The sequence below is a fragment of the Sceloporus occidentalis genome, unplaced genomic scaffold (genome assembly GCF_023333645.1).
Source record: "Sceloporus occidentalis isolate IW3139 unplaced genomic scaffold, rSceOcc1.0.p SCAF_183, whole genome shotgun sequence".
NCBI classification, from domain to species: Eukaryota; Metazoa; Chordata; class Lepidosauria; order Squamata; family Phrynosomatidae; genus Sceloporus; species Sceloporus occidentalis.
The window spans coordinates 398,831-425,625 of NW_028317163.1; the positions used below are offsets into that span (position 1 = coordinate 398,831).

The 26,795-nt window shown below is 33.6% G+C and overlaps 1 protein-coding gene across 13 annotated transcripts in view; it reads right to left on the minus strand.

Moving 5' to 3' along the window:
- Window positions 1-789: 789 nt before the first annotated feature.
- The window catches only part of LOC149278695 (calcium-dependent secretion activator 1), a 144,028-nt gene continuing 118,022 nt past the window's right edge, over window positions 790-26,795 (minus strand). For 11 of the 13 annotated variants that reach the window (XM_089501853.1, XM_089501852.1, XM_089501848.1 and 8 more), the window contains 6 exons: window positions 22,905-22,979; window positions 21,392-21,475; window positions 20,933-20,965; window positions 16,879-16,986; window positions 3,366-3,470; window positions 790-969 (listed from right to left, as the gene is read on the minus strand). In XM_089501853.1, coding sequence (XP_089357979.1) covers window positions 790-969; window positions 3,366-3,470; window positions 16,879-16,986; window positions 20,933-20,965; window positions 21,392-21,475; window positions 22,905-22,979 — 585 coding nt within the window. Of the gene's footprint in view, window positions 970-3,365; window positions 3,471-16,878; window positions 16,987-20,932; window positions 20,966-21,391; window positions 21,476-22,904; window positions 22,980-23,507; window positions 23,523-26,795 lie in introns of all 13 variants that reach the window. The other 2 variants (XM_089501841.1, XM_089501842.1) reach the window with 1 other exon arrangement.

Below are 26,795 nucleotides of genomic sequence, written 5' to 3' on the forward strand. Positions count from 1 at the left end.
AGTTTTATATAATATTATAAACACGGTTTATAGTCTAAGTTTGTTATTAAAGTTGTCTTTCTTTTTTATTTTATCTTTTTTTTTTTTTACATACACTTTTATTAAAACCTAAACAAAACCAAACAAAAAAAAACATTGAAAGACAGTCAACATAAAGCTGTTTTAAACTGTAACTTGTTCGATTAGATGTATTTTATGACAACATTTGTCTAATCCGCCGATATGTAACCTCTACTGAACTAACAGAACGTTGAATAAAACCTGATGGGTCACAAACGAGAAATAAATCTGTTTTTCAATGGATTCACCATAGTCGAACCTCATTGGGTGTAGCCTTACTTGTCTTAAAAAACAAAGCCTTTTTGAAGTCATTCAATTGAAGAAGTTGGCATCCACGCAACGTAAATAAAATTACCAGAGGTCACTGATTTTCACAACAATTTACCATCAACGTATATATATACATTACAGTGATGAAGCGCTGTATACTTTTGCTGAGGACAGGGAGACATCTAGAATGTATCCGTTATGTTTCAATTAACAGTTTTAAACAATGGTGCTCTATATTGCTTATGAACATATATATAGCTTTGAAAAATTTCGGAAAAATGAACCAAATGCAAGGTGTGTACAGTGTCTGTATTATCACGTAGCTAGAATGAAAGTTCTATTGGTAAAATTCTTATGGGGTGGTTGGAGCAGACAGAAATTTCCCTAATGTGGATAACATAATAACACACATGCACTGGGTACAAGGCTACATCCAATTGGGCCTCTTAATCAAAATATTCAATCGTCTTCTTCGTCTTCTTCGTCGCTGTCTTTCATGGTGATTCCTTGGAGGCCACCACCTTCGCTAACCGACGCCGTGGCTTCCTCTACCGTCAGTCTGTTTCTGATCGTGTCGTATGTCTTGCTGTTTAGGGTAGAATCCAAGACGCCTTGCAATCTGAAATCTCGATACTTTTTCTGTTACAAATAGTAAATAAAATAAAATAAAAAGACAAGAGAGAAATCATGCTGTTACTCAATGCTTTGGAAGACTATTGTGTGAGTTAAAGTAGTTTCACTGTGTGTACTCAGTGCCTCTTTCTAACAAACTTCAATTAGACACTAATAGAAATTGGGCAAAATAGGTGAAAATGAACTCAATACATTGATGCCGAGACAAGCTTTGAATGCTTTTTTTTCACACCATTTTTTTTACTGCAAAAGTACTATTTTTACAGCTTTCTATGATACCACCATACATGCAGTTCAGCCCCCAAAAGGCATAACTTACTTTATTTAAACCTATATAATGAGGTGATGGGTTTGTGACATTAGCCCTTCAATATACTGTTCACACAAATAATGAAAACCCTAATTTACTTATTTTTTAGTCAGGAATTTTAATGCCAATTAAATAGTTGTCCAGCATCCTACAAAACACCCCCAAGAACAAAACAATCTACTCTCATCGTTTTTGTTATTATTGATTTACAGTACTTATTAAAGTGTCATAAAATCTATTTTCCAATTTTCCAAGTTATTTTGTTGACTTTTATCATTAATTTGTACATAAATGCATAATTCTGACTTTAGTATTCTAATGATAATGGAGACCATAAATTATTTTACTTTCTTATCTTCCCTGCCTTACTCAACCCAATCCAGTAAGACCGAGCTTGTTTAAAATAACAACATAGTTATATTTGTTTCTAGCATTCTAATGAGATTGAGTTGGAAATAAAGAAATGGGCATAGATTGTTTATACAAAGAGAAAAAAAATGAAGCAAATTTCTTGAAAATATAAAGTGATAATTTAAGTCAGGGGTTCTTCTTAACCTTGTTACGGTTAAAGACCACCAATGGATTGCCCAATATGTCCCCATACCCCCCCCGGTATTGGAAACCGTGATAGTTGATAACCTAATCTAACCAAAATTGTTTAGAGATCAAGTCCCAAAACCCCAAGGAGTATGGATACCCCTGGATAAGAACCCCTGATTTAGGCATTGTGTACAAATTATTTTTCACCTAACCCTACCAGATTGATATTGACCATTAAATGCTATATATAATCCCGTGCTAATGTCAAGGAAAAGAGAAAAAAAAGGTTGAGTTATTCTAACGCTATAATAACCATATGAGATTAACTTGTATTCAAAATAGCAAACTCTTAAAAAGTCAATTTCAAGAATAATAAAATTTTATCTGTTTGGAGAATTTATTATCTTTAACCTCATACAGAAGTCATCACAGATAATGGAGCTTAATCCGATATACATAACAAAGTTATAACAAAAAAACCTAAATGTGTGCCTTTTTTGCAGCAAACACTGGCCATTTACTGCTAATTTAGTAATGACGAAAATTGTACCTATTTATAACAATGTGTATATTTTTCATTAACTAAAAGCATTAAATGAGCTTAACTCTCCTGAAATCTTGTTTCACGGTAAGTCACTGTGATTTCACACTGAAATAATTATCATTTGTCCACGACACACATAGGCAGGAATAAAAAAAATACATATACTTTGCGGGTATGTTATCTCACCTTTGCGATCGCTTATAGTTCACTATAAACACCCATTGTAAGAGAAACTACTTCAGTTAATTATGAGAACAATATTAATTAGCATTTTGTTTAATGATCGAAGAATACATTATATCATGCTGTGAACCAGAGAGGAAACATCTTTTTTTTTGTTATTTGGAAAATTTAAACTAATAAAACTGCTAGAGTAAATATATCAAAGTGTATTTTTACAATAATATGGGATATTTTTTTCTATTAATAAAAAGGAAGATTTTGAACTGATTTCATTTTTGTTTTTTGTAAATTGAATTTTTTGTTCTTGGGAAATCACATAGCAAAAAAAATGATGTATTTTATTGTAAAAATGAATGGTAATTAATAAATATTAATAAATATTTAAATCCAATAGATATAAATGAGTGGAGCTGCTATAATGATATAATTTATTTAATATTTTTGAATCTTACAAATAATATAAAAAAATAAATAAATGCTAAAATATACCAAAAAGAAAATGTAATTAATTGAAATTAATAACAAAATATAACCTATGATCTGTATGATAATAATGAATTAATAATTAATAAATATTAATAAATATTTAAACTCAATGCATATAAATGAGTGGAGCTGATATAGTGATATAATTTATTTTATATGTTTTAATCTTATAAATAATATAAAAATAGATAAAATGCTAAAATATACCAAAAAGAAAAGGTAATTAATTGAAATTAATAACAAAATATAACCTATGGTCTGTATGGAGCACACCAAGTTTTGAAAAAAAAAATAATATATATATGAATACATATTGTCCACATGAGGCTTATTATTTACCTTGACGATCCGAATGAGCGTTTTCAGCTGATAAATATGAAGCTGTAAATCCATGCGATCCGTCAACCAGGTGCAAACAACATTCATTGAGCTTGTATACCATTGCTGAAAAACAGAAAAAAATCTCCAGACAAACAATTCCACACTTGAAATTACTTAATCCTAGAATGTCGGTTCGCTGTCAAAAATTGTCCTGATAAATCGCAACAATGTAAAAAAATAAATAAAAAAAATATTGGATTTTAATATCCATTATCTAAAACTGAAAAAAATTAATAAAATCGGGTAAATAAAGGCCATAGCAACTTACCTTACGTATTTTCATTTAAGAACCCTGAAGTTTTTTTTTCTACGCCAGATAAATGATCCGTACAATAAACGATCTTGTTTTAAATGCACAACTTACCGATATACTTAAAATTCCAAAAATAATAGACACATACAAATGAGCTTCAATCAAGCTGTTGGGGGGGAAAGAAAAAAAAAACTTCCCTCCAAGAGGGTTAATTTCGATTCTTCTTGCCTGTGAAAATCGCTTGAAGCTCTGTAGCTACCGACTGCCACCCCTGCAGAGCAACATGTCTCTGGAGCACTACATTTCTGGAATACTGTTCAGATATTCATATTTTGTTTCCACTCACAACATCAAAGCAGTTTTAGAATTTATCAGCTCACAATAAAATCCTTCGACGTGAAACGCCGAGCATTTCCTCAGTTACGTTGGCTACAATTAACTATATATTCATGAACATAATAACGTGATATCAATATACATATGAATATTCGGGGATGAGCTTTTTATTTATATTATATATTTTCCGCGTTACTTTCGCTGCTAAAACATAAGACAATAACATATTCTTACAACCTGCTGGTGGTGGAATGCGAATATAACTCAATACATTGTAGCAATCGAAATGCGGCTAAATATTTAATAATGGCGAAGAAAAGGAAAAATCTGCCGAAATGATCGAAACCCCATCTACATAAAACATCACAAAAAAACAAAAACAAATTTATCTTAGGTTGTCGAATTAAAGGATGACTTCCTTTAATTTTAATTGCCGACCAAGTATATTTTCCGCACATTGGCAATAAAAAATGTCAACTCCGATAGTGTAGAGGAAATGAGCGCCATATGTTCCATAGGGTCCAAATCTACACCTACATTAATACAAATCAACTAATGGGTTGAAAAAGTTTCTTGAACTCCAACAATTATCTTATTCGAATGGCGTGGTCCTTATTGTCCATATTAAGGTTCTCCCACTACACAAGCAAAAAGGAAAAATTATATTTAATCTCAAATTGTAATGGAATTTATAAACCTAACCTTTAAGGTTCGAGGATGGAATTATAGAGCCCATAAAACTTTCGAATGGAAACATATTGACAAAGGGAAATGGTAGAATAAGATGGCAGGCCTACCTGTACCGTCAAGAAGAAGAGATTTGTGTAATGTTCATACTTTTACTAGCATTTGAGAAGAGGTAGTAGATGATAAACCAGAGCCAATAATCCAAAAACAGCAATGAGATGCTAATATTTGGATACAATATTTAATTGAATATATAGTTCCAGACCCTAAATGTCAGGCTCTCAACTTATATGACGTACCTAACAGTAAGTGGCAGAGGAACTTGTTTAAGATTCACCTGGCAACATGAAGCATTGTCTCAGTGTGCCTGAGGGAACGCTAAACCTTAGAGGACGATAGACTATGGAGTCACTAAATAATGTTAAACCTTAGCTGGGAAGCGATTAACCTGAAAACTCGTAGTGCTAAATTATAGCTAAGAAGTGTGAACCAAGCAGCACAGAGTCTCGGTGGTGGAATACCTACACCTAAAAGAAGAACAGCCAGAGAGTTTTCGCTCTCTGTTTTCTGAGCCCAATCTACTAGAAAAACACCCCGACTCCTTATCATACTGCCTGTGGGGAACAATAGAATGCCTCAGTCTTAATCATCTGGTCGGACTCTCTGACTAATGAAAGTCTATGGGGGTACGGACTTCTTTAGCATTGCCATAAAGCATCGGCAGTGTGGTGTTTGAAATATCACATGACTGACAGCAATGGCGGCCTCCAGGTCTGCAGATAAAGGGAGTTGATTGGTTCAAAATGCCAACCGGCACTGGGGTTTATGCTCATGGAGAAAAAGATTTTTAGTCCACAGTGCCAAATATTAGATAAACAGTGACTGTTGCACCAAGTAATGGTCCGATTAAAGTTTTCCAAAGCGTTTGGCTTTAGGATTGTTAAAAACTCAGATTAGCGTGTCTAATTAATTTAAATATTTCTAGCCATCAAATATGTAAGATTTCCATCTTAGAATGTAGCAAGTGAGCGTCTTGGAATGGTCCAATAAGAAATTCAGGGGTCAACGTACCTACTCCTTGTACGGTTTAGTGATCTTTAAGGCACACGTAATATAATTTGACACTTCCTTCTCCAGCAGATCTGTTTCAGATATTATTAATTAATTCATTAATAGAAGACCATTGTTATCCCATATACTAAGACAGACAAGAAGCGGAGCAGGTGTTTTACTACAAGCAATCATCCTTCATCTAGCAATTTGGTATCTGCCTCACAGCGTCCTTTAATTAATTATTCTGTCCACACCAAGACAGTGGCAATAATGATGTCATTCCTTTAGGTACTTTATTAATATGTTTCATCTCGTGCTGGTCATTAGTTAATTTGGCTCAATACTTCCATTTTTTTATGTATTTTTAATTTATTTAAATATATACAGTAGGAAAGGACTGGTTGAATCGACCTTTACCTATACCAGATTATTTATATTGCAAGGATAAAGTATTAAAAATGTAGAATGACTGACTCAACAATATATGTGCACAAAAAGTTCTTTAAAATTTTTTTTTATATGTTTAGAATTTTTTTCTTTATTATTTTTCCTTTTTTTTCCCCCTAAATTGAATTTTCTAGAATCATGTGAGTGTAAAATACTTTTGATATTTACAGATATTTGGATATTTTTGATCTACTAAACATTGGATTTTTTATAAGTTCTACAGTCAGTATTGAATCCAATCTATAGCCCAAAGCATATTTTCCAGTAAGGCGGAAAATACATAAAAAAACACTGTCATTTTTTATTTTTTACCAAAAATCTTTAGATTTTAGATAAAATCCAGCTTTAACTAAAAAAGGGCCTTTTTCTCTTTTTACAACTAAAATTGAAAATTTGAAATTGCGAAAAATGCATTCATAATTAACTTTTTTTAAATGAGTAATACCGACTAAAAAAAGTCTCCTTCAAAATAAAAAAAAATATACTGATACATTTCGCTTGTAACTTTTTTCCCCCCACGGTGCTACGAGAAATATAAAGTCACATGTATAACATACTTGTCTCTGAATATATAAATTGCAAAAATTGATATGAATAAATCTTCATGAAACGCACTGATTCTGGCACTGTTTATACGGACGCATCGGCTCCCGAGGAAGTAGTGTCATTACACATACCCCAGAACATCTGCAAAGCCATTTCATTTTGTTAGATTTCAATAGAAACACGGACCTCCTGCTCTTTGCCATGAACCCTGAGTTCACACTCGGATTTTTTACATGTTACAGGAAGCCGGCACCCACCCCAGGGGTGCTGCAAACTGGATCTCGTAAAACAGATGCATCCCTGCCTCTTAATGCACCTGAAAGAGCCGCGCTCCTCATTCAGAGGCTTACAAGACGAGTAGCTTAAGGTCCGTTCAGCTTTTTTTTTTTTTTTTTTAAATATATTGTAAGGAAAGGGACAAAAAAATGAGGAATGCTTAAGGGCTGGGATATCAGTGGGGAGGCCGAGGGATTACAAGGAACCGGTGACTCTGCCTCTTTCTGCCTTTGCTAGTAGGTTTTTTTTGTGTGTGTGAATAAGTGCTATACAGCAGATTGAAGCTGGTATAAAGGCCTGAGACTGTGCAAAAGACATCATGCTGGGTCTCAGCTGTGATTGCAATTAGCAATAAGCATGGAATGATGATTGTTGTGTTGGCTGATGGCAATCCAAAGTGACAAGTTTCAGAAGGGAAGTTCTGGTGGAAATGTCGAAGCCGAAGTTTTTATTTTTATCACTTTCGTTTATTAGTATCTTTTTTTATTGCCATTTTAATTTTTTTATTTTTTTTATTTCCGCCAAGTCGGATCAGCGGCACTTAAGTTCACAACTTTCGTCGGAGATTTATTTATTTATTTCTTCCCCCTGGTCAAATCTAAACCCTTACTCCGTGTGATGTGAAGCTCACGGTTGTCTTAAATTAACAGGGAGCTTCTAGTTAAGAGGTAGAGATTAGGCATACAAAATCGCACAGCAGGTGACTGACGGGTGGATTTGGGGGTTGAGAAGTCCTTAAAATGGACTACAAGACATTTTATACTTCTGACAATAGAAGACAGTAATCCTACCTGCTTGCTTTAACTACTGTTGTTTGTTATTATGTGCTTTTTATACTCATGAAAGCAAAGCTATTGGTGAAGCCACTCAATAACCATAGAAACCCACAGCAGTGACCTCTTGTTTCGCTGGTGGCTTTTCTTGCTCAAATACCAATCCAAGTATTTCGAATCTATTTAAAGTGAAGACATATTTTACCAGGAGACAAGTTTGGTAAGAGCTCGGAGTTCTTTGTTGGGTTCATACGTGGGTTTGTTTTCAACATTTTCAAAGGGACCTATTATTTGAGGGGATCTTCAGCATTCTAAACCATTAATGTATCAATGTGGATGGATGTTTGCATTTCTATACATATATAACATAAATATTTCTCTAACCTAGAGCAGCTTTTGGCAAAGCCAGCTGCTGCTATATATTTCATTTGCGGTTTAAAGAAGTTATAGCGTATAACGTATACACACAGTAAAGGAATTTGAGAATTTTTGTCAATATGCACATATATCACTAATTATAACACAATGCACCAAAAATTGAAATGTCCCCATGCTTGGTTCCTTGAGAATAAACCTGGTGTATGACACTTGATCTAACAATATGCATTTCGTTGAGTATCGTCTCCATTCCGTCCACTGCCCATGATGTCAAGGTCATGCGTTGACCATAAGTAACAGAAAATGAGTAAAGGACTTGAATTAAAAATATAAAAGCATACAACGGTAGCTTGCGGCTGCGCATATACCTCGCTGTCGGCCACACTTATGTCAGCAGGCGCCCGCTTGGCCTTAAAATGCCTGAGTCGCCCCAACCATCGCCAGTCGGGTCTTGCTCATGTCTCACACTCAGCATCCTCATGACTGTTCAGTAGGAGTCCTAGCATAGTGCCAGAGCCGATAAGAAGCTTAGTTCTCTTTAAATTTCCAATGATAAGGGTTAACTTTCAAGTTAAACTTCTTAGAAGAAGCAGAACTTTCCGGAATCTCACACTCAGAACCTGGTGTTGCACGAAAGCATCTGAAAAGCAAATTTATGATTTCTTAGAGGGTATATTTTAGAAATTATAAATATTTCCAGGCTTCTAAGATATTTTTTTGTCAAATTACTACAGATGAGAGGAACATGATGGATACTTTGAACCAACTGCACGGAATTTCATGAATAATGTGGGGTTTTTTTTACGTACGTCATTTTACTAAATGGAATATTTTGTGGAAATATTGTAAAAAATCTTAATTTTAACACTGATTGACTTAATTGTAATGCAGTCAAGTACAGTGTATATTTGATCAAGGAATAGTACAAAAATAACCGTTTATAGAGCGTAATGCTGCTTTTGTCTTTAAGACAAAGTTTGGAAATGGGTTTAATTGCCTGTTGTGGTACACGGGAGAATCTGCTTCAATGGGCCTTTAAGATGTTTGTTTCTGTAGACAAATAACGGAGGCTCCACTTTTAAAGAAACGACTAAGTTTGCCAATTTAGGAGGGCCTGTGAGCGACGGCTGGGATTGTGATCCACGTTCTCTGTTTGCTAACATTACACCATGTAAAAAGAAAAAAAAAAAAAGACAAAAATACGCAAATATCAGAAGCCATATTTCTGAAACGACTTTGCCAGCTTAAACAAATGCATATTATTAATGTCAGGAGACATAATCGTTTGCCGGCATGAGACATATTTCCCATCTTGTCGTAAAATTACGAATATTTTCTATTGATTAATATCTCAAAATTGTGAGCTTGTCAGACCACTTGAATACATGTATTATACGAATTGCTGCGTAAATTGTTGGCGCTATAAAAATAAAATATAATAATAATAATCTAAGTTTGAAAGTAGAATTTCTTGAACATTCTCAGAAGATGTGATTATTTTAGATGATTTCAAATGTTTACTGTCTACCTCTAACACATCTCAACATCGTTAGAACTCCTGGTCCGAGCCGGTTAAGGGATCTTGGTCCTCTACATGTTAGAGATAACAATGTATCAAAAAGTGTATAATTGAAAAGTTAGTGTATTTACACTAACAATGTATCAAAAAGTGTATAATTGAAAAGTTAGTGTATTTACGATCAGCCTTATCACTACCAAAACTATTGTTGATGAATTCAGAGTAAAGGGTTAAATGCTCAATGACAAAACTGGCCTAAGCAAAAAAAGATATCGTGGAACATAAGTCAAGCCTCAATGCTATGAACGTGTAGGACAGACTACGGGGAAGACTAAGGAGCTGGATTCCCATCACTTGTGGGTCTCTTGACCAGCATTTGAGTTGGCTTAGCTTGCACTCGGTTGGGTTTAGCTCATGCCCTTTTGCCCACCTTGACACAGTCCCTGAGCATACGCTATAGAGCATTTCTACAAGTACGGTTTCTTGACCAAACATTTGTGGACCTTCAAGCTCATATTGGCAACAAAATAACATTTTATTTTCTTAAAAGGAAGAAAGCTCAGTAGCAGGTATTCAATAGAGGAAACTTCATTTAACTGCGGACTTCTACTGACATCGGCCAATCTGTGTTTCTTTCATCAAAACTAATCTTAAAAATTTATCATCGGGGAAAAAAAAAACAGTTCTAAAAAAAAAACCTGGATCACCCTTTATGACAACCTGTTGCAGCTCCAGTCTTTCCGTATCAAGGAGGTTAAATTAGCAATGAGCTCGTATTGTGAGAGCTGATCAGCTAGACTTACAATAAAAAAAACAAAAAACTTTTATCCGCCACAAAAAAAGACGAAATTAAACACTTTTCGTGTGATTCTAAAGGTTGAATGGAACTGAACAAGCTACCTAGTACTTGAGATGCTCGGTGTGTGCTTGAATAGAGCAAACCTCCGAAGTTGAATAGACTGTCTTTTGGGACCAATTTGTTCTCCTTGCAATCTGTATTCTGTCTTTTTTGCTGACAGATGTACAAAGGCGGAACAGCACACTACAGCTTATCCACATACACCCCTGGCAGCTGTCACTTTTAGCCGAGCACGTTAATAAGGCGAATGCCACCAAATATTCACTTATATAGGAAAAAAAAAACATGTTACCGGCTACGGTCTTCATGGAAGCAGATGACATTCTAACTTGTATTAGGCCAATATGTTTATTTTATCTTTTCTACAAACAGTGTAAGACAACACATCTTTTTATTTTTTTTTTTTACACTAAAACTGCTAATTATGTCAATATATCTAAAAACATGCATTACTATACGGAGATGTCCTCCGTTAATTAAAGAGTTGGGTTTTGCAAAGAAAATAAAAGTGTAAACATTAAATTGAAGCATGAAGGGGAAAAAAATATAATACGCACAAACAAATGACAAAAAAAATGAATAAAAATACCCAAACACTATAAAAATAATCTTACACATGGTTACTGAGTCATGGCGATTTTTCTTGGTTTTGTTAATTAAGGGACATCGGGGTTTTGACCAGAGACTCAGAGAGAAGCGCTGCTTCTCTGGTTCGACACCCGAATCCTCTGGGTCACGAGACGGGGGGCCTGGGATGCCCCACACCACTCATTTTCCCCTTAAATGGGTGCCTGTGCCGCTACATCAGTGGGACCGCCCACTGACATCATCGAGAACGCCTACTGACATCATCGGGAACGCCCGCTAACGTCAGAGGGTATGCTTATAACACACACAGTCAACAAGTATTCGTATAGCTGCTGAAATGCAGAACTCATGATTCGATCTAAGAGCAGAACAACTACTCAGTACATAAAACACCAAAGTTTGTTTTCTATTTTTTTTTTTTTATTATTTAACTCTCATTTTGGAATATAACATAAAAGTCTATAAATAAATAAAAGAGAAAAAAATGATTCTAAAGCCGATTTAATAGTTCTATTTCCACACTGCCCAAACACTAACACGCTGCAAAAATAATAAAAAAAAATACAATAATATTAAGCATAAGTAAATATATATAATATATACATATATATATATATATATATCACAAGCATAATTGGTTCACTTAAAAGGGGAGAACTTGTCCCTCTCGTAGAACTGTATCAGATACAGAAATTTGCTCTGTTCATGCTAGCTCAAAATCTTTCTCCAATATATGATTGTGTTGTAAATACCGCTTAAGAGAATACTTTGCAGATCAGAGCAGTAAGACTGAGGTGACCTTAGCATTTTCAGAGCAATCAGTGTGCCTTCCCGGAATGATTAATGAACAATCTTCTCAGGAAAGGATACAAAACAAATTAACTGTCTTCCGCAAACATCTATCGCTGCTCCTAAAGCCTGTTCTCTAAAACTCTTATCCAGGGAATATATTTTTTTTGCCATTACAAGACCAGAAACCAGGGCATGAAATACCAAGCCGGTGGAGTTATTAAATTAACATTGGAAAACAGAAAAAAACCTAAAGCAGCGTTATGTTTATTTATAAAAACGGAAATGGGGAAATTAGGATTTTTTTTTTTTTTTTTTTTACAAAAATCCATAATTATTTTTAAAATGTGGAATAATAATCCTAAAACCACAATGTATTCATACTGGTAAAATATTTATTTTTAAAAAATGACGCAAAAATAAGCAAATAATTCATATTATTGAGTAAATAAAAAAAAAATTTGGGAATATCTCACACGTGAGGTGTTAGCTGCGAAGATTATATCAGCACGTGTTTTACCAGAATTAAAAAATGTAGAATTTTAGAATCACCATTATGATTACCAAAATGATACCAAAAAATACATTCCATGCTACCTTTTACTACTAATTTTAACCTCTTCATTAAGTCTCCATCATATTCTACGAAACAAAATACATTGGTAATACTGAAATGTCAAAGGATTGTAGAGTAAAAAAACCCTTTATAATATCATTAATGAATAATTAATAAAAATATAATAAATAAAAACATTGAATATATTTGGAAGTAAAAGCTTTTTATCTCTTTATGTAAAAGAGACTCCGTATTAAATTACATTTAAAACTCAGGAATTTAGGACAGCTAGAAGTTGGAACAGGTAGAAGGAATCTAAGAACCTGTATTGGATTCTAGAATGATTGATTTGTATTTCCTGAATTAATTAATGAATTATGAAAAGTAGACTGGGATCGTTTAAGGTGGGTGTGAGCCGCCGTTGGCTTGATGAATATCACTAACTGATCGGTCTTTCATGACGTATAGTTATAGCCCACCTAAAACCCAGTCTTAAGTGAAGAACCTGCTATGTCAGCCAATGACTTTCCTGTTTGCATCTGAAGCAGCCTTATAGTAAAATAATATTATATATGAAAAATAAATAATACATATACATAGATCCTACACCAGTTACTTGCAACGGTCTTTGGAAGACAACCAACAGATAGTTGGACAACCATTCTTTGGCTTCAACGCAAGGAGTCTGCCTTTCTTTTAAGCCGAAGCAACAGAGTGTTGTGACCCCAGAGTCAGTTACTGTACACCCGAGACAGTCAAATGGTATAAGAGAACTGCTCTGAAAAAGAAACAGCACGACTGGCCCATTTCACTCGATCACCATTCCTCCCCTATCACTACACGATTAAGTTCTTAGTTAGATTTTATCGTAAGGGCAACCGAACTGATCTGATAACTGCCAAGGACAAGCCAAATATGCAGAGACAATCTTTTGCCTTCTAATCCCCAAAAGACAGATTAAGTATATAATTGACCCATATAATCCACGTATCATCTTCAGTCGAATGTTTTCCATGTCTGATTTGCCTTGCCAAGGACTCTATAAGAAAGCTATCAAACACACGGCATTATCCGTACCATGTTTTTCATCAAAGTTAGAGATGGCTTTTTAATCACGGATCGTGGGGACTGCGAGATTTAAGAAGATGAGCAGACACTAAGCACATCTGCTTTAATCCCTGGCTTTCCTGGATGTTGAATCTTAAAGAAGTAGATGCAGATATACTTAGGTATATATATATTTTTTTCCCCCCAGCAAAACATAAAATCCTAATTATCTGGGTTTCTGACAGATAAAAAATACCTTAGATGACTAATATTTAGATAGAAACCATGTTTGTTAGCATAGCCAAGATAGCAGTAATGGTTCCATAATAGTAATGAGATAATTATTTATTCCTCTTTTAATAAAAATTTTTAATATGAAATTTTGAACATTTAAGTTAATATTATTATTTTTATTATTATTATTTTATTTTTTATTATTATTTTAGGTTTCAGTAATGCAACCAAACTAAATTACCTTTTTTTAGGTATTTTTCTCATTCATACCCCCAAAGGTCATTTCAGTTTGCATCACCCTAACACCGAATCAACCTTAGAGTGTAAACTAATAGGTAGCAATTAACTTTACAATAGTTTTTTTCTTTCAGTGAAAATCTCTAAATTTGTTTCTCTTCTAAACAACGTTCACGTTCTGTAGACAGAGAAATCACAATTAAATTGTAAACAGGAGTAATTATATGATAAATTATTGAGGAACGCCTATAACCGCCATAACCGCACAGCTCTCGACTGCCGTTACCATAAAGTAAAAACAATCAGATGACGTCAAAATGGCTTGCGAGTTTGAGAAGAAGATGGCAAAATCAACATTTCAGATGATAAAAAAATTACCTCACATATTCTCAGGTACATGACAGTACTATTATCATCCAGCCTTTTCTAAAATCGGAAAACAAAAGGAGTAAATAAAAGGGTAATATGAACATGAACGAAGGGAAGATCAAAATAAATATATTTTAAAAACCTAAAAAAAAAAAACGTCATACAAATATCTTTAAAAAAATATATAAAAAAATTAAAGTATTGGGAGAATATACACACATTTTGAAAAGGACACAGGAAAGGTTTTTGCACTAACTGTGAAATGTAATAGTCGCCAAACTTCTGATTACCGTAGGAAGCAAATGAAACACTTATGGTAGAAGTATTTTAGTTATGTGTTACTAAATGTAGGGTTATGTCGGCATTGGGGGTCAACCTGAGTTGAGTTGACCATACAGATCTTTAGCCCTTGTGGGTTATGACTATATTATTGAATAAATAAAATTCCAAAAAGGAACTGCTTGCTCATAGTCAGCAATTTCATTGCTTACATTTCATTGCAGTAGCCTTTTGGGTTTTCCAAATGTAATAGTAAAGATCATAGCTGGTTAATAATATATATATATGATAGTTTAAATATATATATTAACCATTGCCAAGTACATTTCATTAAATCAAGCCATGTATTGATATGAGATGGTGTGACATGGTCATCGTGCCTTGATTACATAGTGCCTTCAAGGAAAGTTCTTTGTTGCAATGACGTCTCGTAGCACAAAATAATTCTAAACAGGTAAAACTGGAGTGGGGATTTACAAGACAAACATGGTTGTATGAAAAAAATAGGGGAACTGAATTCAGAAAAGGCAAGTAGGCATCAAAAAGAACAATCTGTAGCCCATTTGGTGAAAAGGTTGTACCAATTTGCAGAATGACTGTTGGGTTGTGTCTTGATTTGATGCCTAATGGATGGAAGACATTATTCTATCGGTTTCCTTGAGTTTTGAATTTCAGATGAGCATGCATGCGTATCAAAAAATAAATAAAAAGAGAACTCTCGGTATGCTTTGTATGCATGTAGAAGAAGGCATTCTCGGTGAGTGTGGCCATGCTAGAAGATGTACACAGGAAGATTATTTGACTTCAAATCATGCCACTTAACATAATGTGATAAAACATTTGACATGAGAGATAAGTTCCATTTTATTCATAATAATATCAGTGAGAAAGTGAGAAATCAAAATAGAAAAAGAAAGATTTTCCTTGAAAGAAGGAAATGAGGGGAGCAAAGAAAAAAAAAGAGAAATTGATAAAGTACGGAAAGTGGAAAAATGAAAAAAGTCTCAGCACACCACGAGAACAATCTCAAAAGAAGCATAGCGATGCGTGGTTGTTGTGGGTATGGGAGGCTTACACAACGACAAGTGTGACGGAAGATGCAAGAGTTCTTCACACAGTGACACATGCCACACACAAGACTCACAACCGTTAAAAACAAGAAGATTTAGTGTTTGTCAGTGCTGACCCTACGTAGTATGGTATTAGAGACAGGAATACGGTACGTTCCATACAACGAAGGCAACAAAAACATATAGACAAAGAGCTTGGATCTATAACCCTACAAATGAACATGCTGCCAGTTCCTTCCCACCAGATATGGCTTCCCAACGACTCTTACCCACTTGCCCTCCCCTACACATTTCACATCTCTCATCGAACGCTCTGTCTTGTCCTACTCATTTCGCCTTCAAAGCCCCATATCTCCCCACATCTCTGCATCATGGAATCCCATTCAAAGGTTCATTAGCGAAAGGCAGCATGTCCATTTTCAGGCGGGCCCAGAATTATCTACGTAGGCCTACAATCCCTTCAAAACTATTAGTAAGAGGCCCTTTCGTCAACTTATTTTATAAGATCCAAAGAAATAAATGACTAACGAGTAGAAGTACTACGCCTAAATAATTACGTTAGTAATCGGTGACTAACTCAACTTTGAAATACCAAACATGTGGATGCTAGCATCCATATTCTAGTCTCTCCATGACTATTGTATATACATAATATTAGTAAAATAAGTTTGTATTTCATGATTTAAGAAGCCATATCCAGAAATGTGGAAATATTGTGTCTTCTGTTGACTTGGATGTTGGAGAAGTCAATAATCTCCGTGGGGTTTTTTTTGCCTTAAATGTTACTGCCAATGGCTAGTAGGGCTGTGGTATTTTGATCAGTGCTTTAAATTATTATAGACGAAAGGAAAATATATCACAACTCAGGAACAAAGGTAGTTAACAACAACAACAACAAAAGAAACACAATACGTTTTAAAACTGCTCTGAAAATAATTCTTACAAAAGGACCATTCTATGAGAATTATCACACATAGACCAGGACAAAGTACACCAGAGTACAGAGTTAAAGCAGAAAAGATAGCAAATTAGAAGGAAAAAAAAGGGAAAGGGAGATAAAAAGAACATTTTTTTTTGTTTTGTTTCAAAATGTGACTTATCCCCCTGTCTTTTATTTTGTCACATTTTGGGGGGTCTCCCCCTTGCTGTCCAAGGAGGAGAAGGCATTTACTTACATCAAATAACCTTTCTATATATATCTCCTCATTGACCTTATCTCGCAGAACATCCTGAGAGTGGCGTACAAATGTCACATAAGCATCAGCGAGGTCCATTCCCGGTTTCTGTGGGGATAAAAAAACAAACAAAAGTAAATTAGAACCGCTTAGAAGTTTAATCCTCGCCGCAAAATGAGTGGTTTTCTATTCTATCAATCAGTGTTGTGGCAGAAACATGGACAAAATAAAATAAATTGCCAATCTTCAATGACAGCTAAATGGAATTTTGTTTGCTTTACTTCTTTTTGCTGCTCAGAGCAATCCTGCCAACTAACTTGCAACTAAACAAATTTTTTTTTCCAGGGATTCCAAAAACTTGGTCGCTGACCAATTTCTTTTTTGGCATCTGCAAAGTGAGACAACTTGATTCTTCTGAACAAGATAATGACGGGGGAAAAAAAACAGCCAATAGAGGAATTCTAAGTGGGAGAAGCACAATATCTAGAACTTTTAAAGCTTAAATAAAATCTCTCTAATTCATACAAAAGAATAAATACAATTGATAAAAAAACCTAATTATTTGCAACATGGTATTATAATTATAAAAAAGAAAAAGACTGAAACAAATGACTTATGATATTAGCAGGCAGCTATCTTGGTTTAAAATCTATAGAATAATAATCAGCCAATTGAACCTCCCCAATATAAAAAAGTAACAATTGTAAAATTCCAAAAACTTTTAAAGAAAGTCTTAATAGCGGCTAGAACTTATTTTTTTTTAAATGTGGTGAAATGTTAAATATATGAATTAATACTTATAAGTTAATATAATTTAAGGAATTAAAAATGCAATTTGTTTAAAAAAATCAACAATAATATTCATAAATTCACAGCTATAGCCTGAAATAATGACTATTCATCCAAAATCACCTTTTTTCATACAATGAAACAGCCTCATAGAAACATATGATGCATTATGCTTTGCTGCTGATGCCATGTGATACCTAAAATTATTTTTGTATTTTACGTATTAAGATAGAAATAGCTAATCAGACTACAAATGTTTCAAATGTTTAGTGCATCAACATGCAATACATTTTAATGCAATAATACTAGTTTGGGGGGTCATTGATTAATAAGAGCAGTCAATCCAGCTCTCTGGGGTCTAAAGTCAGTAAGGGTAAAAGAGATTTGGGGAAAATACTGTTTTATAATGAAAACTCATTAAAAACAATCCAAACATTATTCATTATGTATATTGCTGTGATATGGTAAGTAACCAATACTTTGTGATTGGCAGCATGTTTGCAAATCTGCAAGAGAGCGCGTTTTTATTGCTATGCATCACCTTTGATCTGAAACCATCAAATCCTAGTAAAACGTGTTTGTCAGGCCCTGTAAATTGACATTAGTTAACACTCCTGTGTAATCTCCATGGTGAAAATGAAGAATGTTCCGTAGGCATGAGATTGTCATTAGACTTTCTTTTTTTTTTTTTTATTTGAATTTTTTTCCCCTACATAAATCAAACAATTATCGGTAAAGAGGGACAATAATTGCCCCTCTTGTAAATGGGAACATTTCCTAACACTTACAGAAACAATGACAAGGTATTAATTTGAAAAACATAAATGTGAATAAAAAAATGTGTTCTAGCGTGAGCATCAAAAAAACCGTAGAGCTCACAGTCAACCCTCGGAGTGTTATCTATACTATGTCTAGGCAATGAAAGAGTTAAAATATTTTCATATTCTCATGTAAAAACCAAAGAACCACTAAGATTTTTGTTTTTTTATTTGTAGGCGAGGACATGTGAGCTGCCCATCTCTCTTTATAGGTAAAAAACCCACCAACATTATTTAGCATCTTTTGGCCGTTGCAGAATTTTAATACCACAATGCATATACTTATTTTTATTATAGTAAAATAGTATTTTTTTTCTACAAACCTGTTGAACCTAACTGGTTTTCTAGAAATGGCGGGTGTCTTCACTTGACTCAGAAATGTTTACACGGACTACATATCGGAGGCATAATGGGCCATAGGAACAGCCGACACGTTCTAGCGTTGCTACTGAACAGCGACTTGTAAATAAACCTTTTTGTGCTCTGAATATATTGTTTTTAATCATTTCCACTTCACTTCCCCCGCAGTCAAAGGAAAGCTTTATCCCTTGTTATGTAATACCCCCCCTCAAAAAAACCCATGAAATAGTGATAATTATTTTGGAACTAACAACAATAATTGAAAGCTTTTTTTAATAGATATTCTTTCTGTAGGTTCTCAGAATTTCTAGGATTTCAAAACAGCTTCCGCAAAACAATAATGGGGTAAATTATAGTGTTTTATATCACACTTGCTAATCAGTGCCACTCACGAAACCAAACCTCGAAACTCAATATAGGTAACTCTTTCGTTCTGTCGTCAGAACATCGTTCATTAACCATTTGTGTCTGACAGCTCATATAATATGTTATATAAAATATCTCCCAGTTGTCAATAAATATCAAACTTGTATTTTTGAAATTTTTAATATTTAATAATTTATTTAAAAGTTCATTTTCATCACATACCTTTACTAAAAAAAAAACTTCATTCTAAAAGGGATTTTTAATTAATTCAAATCAATTTTCATAAAAACTTGTTGTAAATAAAATGAAATGTTAAGCAAAGTTTGATCTCTGCTTTTTAGTTTTTCTATCCAACAATTCGCCAATTTCTACTTCTTTAGCTGAAATCACCATCTCATGTGGTATAGGGGTAAAAATAAATAAAATAACTTTTGGCTACTTGTACATATTTAGCAAATGATAATATACAGGTGTTGGTAACAGCGCACATACATATTACTATGCGTTGTCATTTTACGGGTTAGTCAAAGCAATAAGGTCGGATATGGAGTTTTTATAATGATTCACTTGATAAGATAAACCCCAACGGGAATTATTTAATGAACCTTATTCTGTGTCACAACATGTACTAATTAAAGTATTAGCAGAATTGTGAAGTGTTATGTTTCTCACCTGGAACCTACAAGTCTACGCATCTGTTATGTATATTTTTATTTCATTTGAATATTTTAATTTTAATATTTTATTGAAATCAATTTTTTCTGGGGAAAATATTTTGAGCACATACAAAGATAATTATTTAAATACTATTTTTTAAAATCATTTTTTGTAATTATTTTTTTATAATTTTGATAAATTCCTATTTTTTTTTTTAATATTTGAATCTATTTGATAATACGGCAAGGCTAAGATAATATCATTATGCTGGATGTGTGTTGTGTAGTAATAATGTTTGAAGATCAGTTGCAATGTATGTCTTGGGTGCTAAAGAGTTATTATGAGAAGATGCCGTTTTCTTGCTAAGCCCATGATCACAATACACGCCGAATTACGGGAATATTTAGTTAAGTACTTAAGTATTAATTTTAATCACTGAAATTAGAATACATTTCCAAAATTTAGACTGTTTAAATAATGAATTAGATTTACGTATTGTGCATTTATGAACGCTAACTGTGAAATTTAAATCTTTCAGTCAATATTCATGCCCTTAACCTCAATTTAAATGCAAATTCTGTTCCAGGTTTAAGTGTTTTATTTATAAACTGTGAGAGCTCATTTCATTAGAATCATGCGCTACCAATAACCCCAGCATATTACATAGCAATCTATAAAGCAGTCAAAATAGGACAACGATTGCCCTAAAGATCAACTCTTTGCTTTAAAGAAAAATTGATAATTCACCGTTCGCCGCACTTGCTTATAGAAGTCGCCGAGGCAATGAATATACAAGTTCTTAATAAAGAATTACAAAACTGTGCCATTGTACATGAAAACAAGTGAACGGAATGCTTTCTTAGCGTTCACCTTTCTCTAAAACCCTATAACGTCCTGAAATACGCAAGCACACTTCATCAATGATTGCATTGTAGCTTATACAAAAACGGCAAATGTATATTAAATGAAATTGCATTATTCAAGTAAAATCTTACATATACAAAATATATATAAAAATAATGAAAGGAATATATTAAAAATGCCATCATTTAAAGTATACTTACAGGTACATCCACATACTTGGAAGCTGCTTTTACCTTGAAGGAAAAAAAAAACACTTTTAAAGAAATTATATTCCTTTTTTTATTCTAGAATTTATTGACAGGTAACTGTAATGCGACAAGATGAAAAATTGTTCCGTATAGTATTTGAAGACAGGTTATAAAAAATAACTATATATTTAGTAGACTTATTTTTCAACTTAAAAAATATATCTAATAGTGTCTTATTGTTGTTTAGTTATTAGTTATTTAGTTATTTAGTGTAATACGGACAGCATAATACAAGTAATTTTTTAAATAAGAGAATCTAGCATTGAATAGGTTAATGTTTCACCGCAGAGAAGATATAGTTAAACATATTCTTCTACATACTGCATTCGAAAAGTGTTACAGTTCAAACTCAATCTCATCAAAATAGGATTATGAGGTGCATAAAAAATGGCATATTATCTTTTCGCTTACTGTAAATGAGAGAAACGAGGAAAATAACGTTCCTTCGTCGTATCGGGAGAGCTTGGACAGTACACCTTCTAGAATAGTCACAAACTAGTGAGAAAGAGAAAAAGATGATTAACGTGTGAGCCCTTTAGTTGTTTGAAGAAAAAACACTGGCTATAGGATTTATGTTGTGGTTTTGAGCTCTTAAATAACATTAAAAAAAACAAAAACACTAACAAAGTAAAAAAAATCTATATATATTGGCATGTACTGTATACATTGATGGCTCTATCTATCTATCTATCTATCTATCTATCTATCTATCTAGCTATCTATCTATCTATCGTTCTATCCATCCATCTATCCATCCATCTATGTATTTATCTATCCATCTATCACACACACCATTAATAGGTAAGATTGACATTCACTAATATTTTGTATCTAGCCCTAGTTAAGCACAATGTAGTTTAGTATCTAGCGGTAAATCCAACAATCCTATATCTCACCACTAGCTCCCCTTCTCAGGCCTACTACCTCCTCAATTGTGAGGCTGATTGTGGGTTGCGATGTTATGTACCCTCATTCTGGGGAGATTTGTGTCCCTGGAAGCCCAGATCTCCTAAACTAATCTCAATAGAAACCAGCCCTGGGCCTCTTGTGATCTGTGGTATGGACCGGCCTCCATTATTATTATCCCGCTGATAGTCTTCCATGAACCTCCCATGTCTGATAATACATTAGTGGAGCTTTAGATGTGTTCTTCAGCTCTTGTAGGTTAGCTAATATTTACTTTATGTTATACCCAAGGCTTGTTCTGCCCCCTTCGTTGGTTTACCAGCCTCCATATCAATATATAACATTACGCTGCTTCCTTGTTTAAGGGCTGTTAATTTGTCACAGAAGGTGAGATGGTCTCAAGGCTCACTAGTCGCCCTTCAGGACACTTTTCAAGAAAAAAAAGTAACAACGTATAGCTCTGCTGTCCAGTTCTGCCTTTCATGGAGGCTCTCCCAACCCTTTCTATCTGTATCTGCCTCTTCTTCTCGTCCTATCTATTTGATATGATTGAGGCCACTGAATATACAACATTACAAGACTTCTCCACTGACTTCTAATACCTAATGCCAAATCCCCTGTCTCCTTGGATTGAATAATCAGAAAATTGTGTTTTTAATTGAACTAAAGCATGGTGTCTTAGAAGTCACTATCAATAAGAGTGTTTCCTATATTGATGTCAAATGCTTCTAAAAAACATTTTCAAAAATATAAAAAAAGCCCACGAGACAATCATATTAAGCAAAAAGTGACCGGGCTACTATTACTACTCTTTACAAATATCAATTATCCCAATTTAATTAAAACCCTCCCAATAAAAAAAAACACTAACCTAAATTGTAAATCAGACAATTATTTCATCAGATCTACCTCCTTTAAATTTTAAAGTTTTAAAATAAATTCAAGCTTATTCTAATCCTCAATCGCACAAAACACACGGAACTTTGCATTGTAACACACCACCTGCGCCAAAGGTTACCTTCGCCACTAAAAGTGTTATCATTTCTTTAACTGTTTCTTCAATTAGCTCATCAATTTTTGAATGGTATTGGTGCTAAAAAAAAAGGAGACACAAAAAAGGCAAATATTAGAACACTGAATAAACAATGACATGGAAAGTATCTGGCTTTTTTTGAAAGTAAAATTTCCAATGCTACTTTTTTTTTTAATTTTAAAAGTATCAGCTGTGAAAATAAACTGTTAATTAACCTGACTACCCTTTTTGTATCCAATAATGGATACATGGATTTCCGAGTCGTTAACTATAAAATAAATAAATAAATAAAAAATTTCACATCTGCTCAGAAATAATACTTGACGCCTTTCGTTGACGTCCATCGAGGGGTGCGTCTCTTTTTTATGTTTAAAAAAAAAAGATACAATATTTAAAAGGAGAAGTAATTAAAAATATATCTTCGAAACCTTCATTTTCACTTGTTTGCATTAATGTCTGTTTAAAATGCTAATGAAGTCAAAACAATGCACATGTTGACAGAAGGGAGCGAAAGAACTGATAGATATGTTAATTATACGTCGGGGAGATAGGAGTGTCATTACAGTTGAAAATGTTAGACACACTTACCCACTGTTTAGCAAACTTTCAGATGGTTGGGAACAGAAATAAAGAAATGCAGGAAAATGGAAAGAAATGGAGGCAAAAACAAATGTTTAATGAAAATGAAAACAGAAATAATGGGGGGAAAAACATCAAAATAAGAAATGGGAGGCAGACATTTATGACCTGCATGACGCTATTAATAATAGTTTTTGAAAATAAGAGTATAATTAGCAGTTTCGCAAATCGCGAACTCTATTGATCCGCCATTAAATAATGTGATCATTTATGAAGTGCAAATTGTGCTGGTTAAATATGAATGAGGGGTACCGAGCGTGATATCTCGTACAAACATCATTTCTGATTGGCTGCCGCTGTCGGAGATGGTAAATAGAAAAAAATAATTTATAATAAATGAATAATTTATAATAAATACATTTACATAAACAAATAAATGAAAGGTACTATGTTTTGTAGCGAGTGTAATAATCATAGGTTCGCGTTTCCCTGGGTTCTATCTTTTAAGAACAATAGTTACTTATATGAATTATGAGGTTATATCAGTCAGGGGTTGGCTAGCCACGGGTCCCGGTGGGTAAGTAGCCCTTGGGCTTGTCTGAATATTTCATGCAAAGCCAGTCTGATTTCTTCAAGAAGGGCCTACTCAATCTCTTAACCCCTTAAGGACAATGCATTGTGAGCCCATACAGGCTTTGTCGTGAAGGGGTGATGTTTCCAATATGGCTGACCTGCTTTGGGAGGTAGGCGCAAAGCTCGACCACGTTAAGCGATGTTGGGTTAAACCTCAACCTTAAGAGGTGGTATACTGATGGGTGGCCCAGGGGCTACTTGGCTGTACTTGAGCCAAAATGTGCCAACTCACCCCCGATATGAGTTCAACAATGTATATTTCTATAAAGACATATACTCAAGTATAATGTACTTTATATACTGGTTCCATTATTTTTTTCATCTATGAAAGGATTACATAATGATATTGGATTTGTTTTATACACACAAGTCTTGGTTTTAATTTAAATCTGTTTTTTTTTAAATGAAATGTTAAAATTAAAATAATCACAATGTGAACATCTTTACAATACACCAGAATGACCGTTTCATCCCATTAACATATAGTTCTCATTTTCCGTGTTATGTATATTTCACATTTATTTTTATTTTCCGTTCTTCATGCAACCTGTCACGGTTAATTGTGGTGTAAAAACTCTGCAATAATATATTCATGAAAAACACAATAATTAAGAAAATTCAGATTTGAAATAATTATAATAATATAAATAACAGGTGGTATTACAGTGTGTTTGTAATTACCGGCTTGGTGTCCATATGAACTAAAGAAAAAGACACGTCAAAACTTAGAAACTGAAAATATGCACAGCAAAAAAAAAATCTAAATAATTGCAATTTAAAAAAAAAAAAAGAAATTAAAAATATGGCCATTTAATTCAACCCACCATAATTTGTAAATCGAGTTTCCTAATGGATCAAATACTACAGATCTGCGGGAGGTTGGTGGGCTATAAACCCTCGGGATTATTGGATTTGGAGTAAAATAATAATAATGACTAGCCGTTTGTGGAAAATAATACAGCGTGAAATGTATTGACAGGCGTTTCACACTGATGATTTTCAATTAAAAACCATCTCCAAGAATGTCTAGAAAATATACTCATCGTACTTAGAGGCTTGAAAAGACTCCATAACTTAGATTTTTTAAAATTCTCTAAATATTCTAAAATATAAAAGCTATTTTTTTTGCTACTCTATTTTATTTAGGCCATACGGGTGTCATAGTGTTGAATTAAAAAAAAAATAAAAAAAAAAATTGGAGTTTTTATAATATTAACATATCACCTCAAGAAAAAAAGGAAGGGATTAGTGAAAAAAATTATCTTTTTGGGAAAAACATGTTTTAGACTTTTTGACATTTTTTTTTATATTATTTATCATTATATAAACTTAATTACAAATAAATAAAAGCACTTTTCAGATGTTTAACTAATATTTGCTTACATAATGTACAGAACAACCTGCCATTCTATACCAATAGGTAATAAATATTTTCTATTTTAGGAACCATTTACTGCAACTTATTCTAAGTAGTACGATTTAGCTAATTTCTAAGTAGGGTTTGCGTGCAATGATTTCATGTTATGGTAAGAAATGGGACCAAGGGCTTGGAAATGTAATTTTGAAACAATTTATGGGAACTTCAGACTATGGTAATTTAAAAATTTACGCCAACGTAAATGAATAAATATATATATATATATGTGTGTGTGTCGCCCAATAAATTCACAGCTTCTTTTAAAGAGTTTTGACTTTGTTTAAGGAGTTTTATTTGTAGAAATAGGAATGGGTCAAAACAGCTACAGTAAATTTTTTTTTTTAAAGAAAACTTACTTTGAAAGTTGGTTTCATAACATAGTTTGGTGTCAGACAGTAACTTATGCACTGATAATTTACATCTGTTTTATGTGTCTATCAACTCAGCCTTTCTTTAAAAATACCATACTGCGGCAACTGTGACTGCTACTTATGTTACTTTACCTCGGAAACTGTTTAACTCAACACTTAGGCAGATTCCCTATGTTAATTTATCAAGTTTTGTTATTTTTAAGTTGTGATGTCAAAAACCTGCTTTTCTATGATGTTCTCATAAGCAAAATTCTACCTAAAATGTTGGTAATCTCAGTAGGGGTTGTTAAACACGCTAAAGGACGACTTGATATAGGAATATTAATAAAAAAGAGGTCTATGTAATTTGTAAGTGGTTAAATTGTTATTTTTAAAATTTGTGTAAAATATGTGCATTTCCAAGTGTTTGTATCATGAAATGTTTGTAAACAGTTTGTAGTTTTTTTAGGTGGTTTTATTGTTCTCTCGCAGGAAGCAAAAGCAGAAGGGGGCTTGTAATGGCTGACATGACACAAGCCGAGGCCACGCCCTTCTACTTCCTGGATATATATGACATTCGGAGGTCTTTCAATGCGTAAAACAGAATACCAAGTACTCCTAGCTGTCCAGCCTCTCCAACATGTACTAACACTCGCTAAAATTGGCTTTTCCAGTAAATTCTACCTGAAAATGTGTGTTTGAAAATGGTGGAAATGCTTGTGGACCAAATTCGGTAATTCTGAGCATCTTCTTTTCCCAGAAATAAACAGAATTTTTATCTTCTGTGGATATTAAAGAAAATACATGAGGCTAAAAGAATTGTCAGTTAGCACTTATTTATAGCCCTCAAAGTCTTTCCTAAAGAGCTTACAATCTGTTTTGTTTTCTGCAGATTGC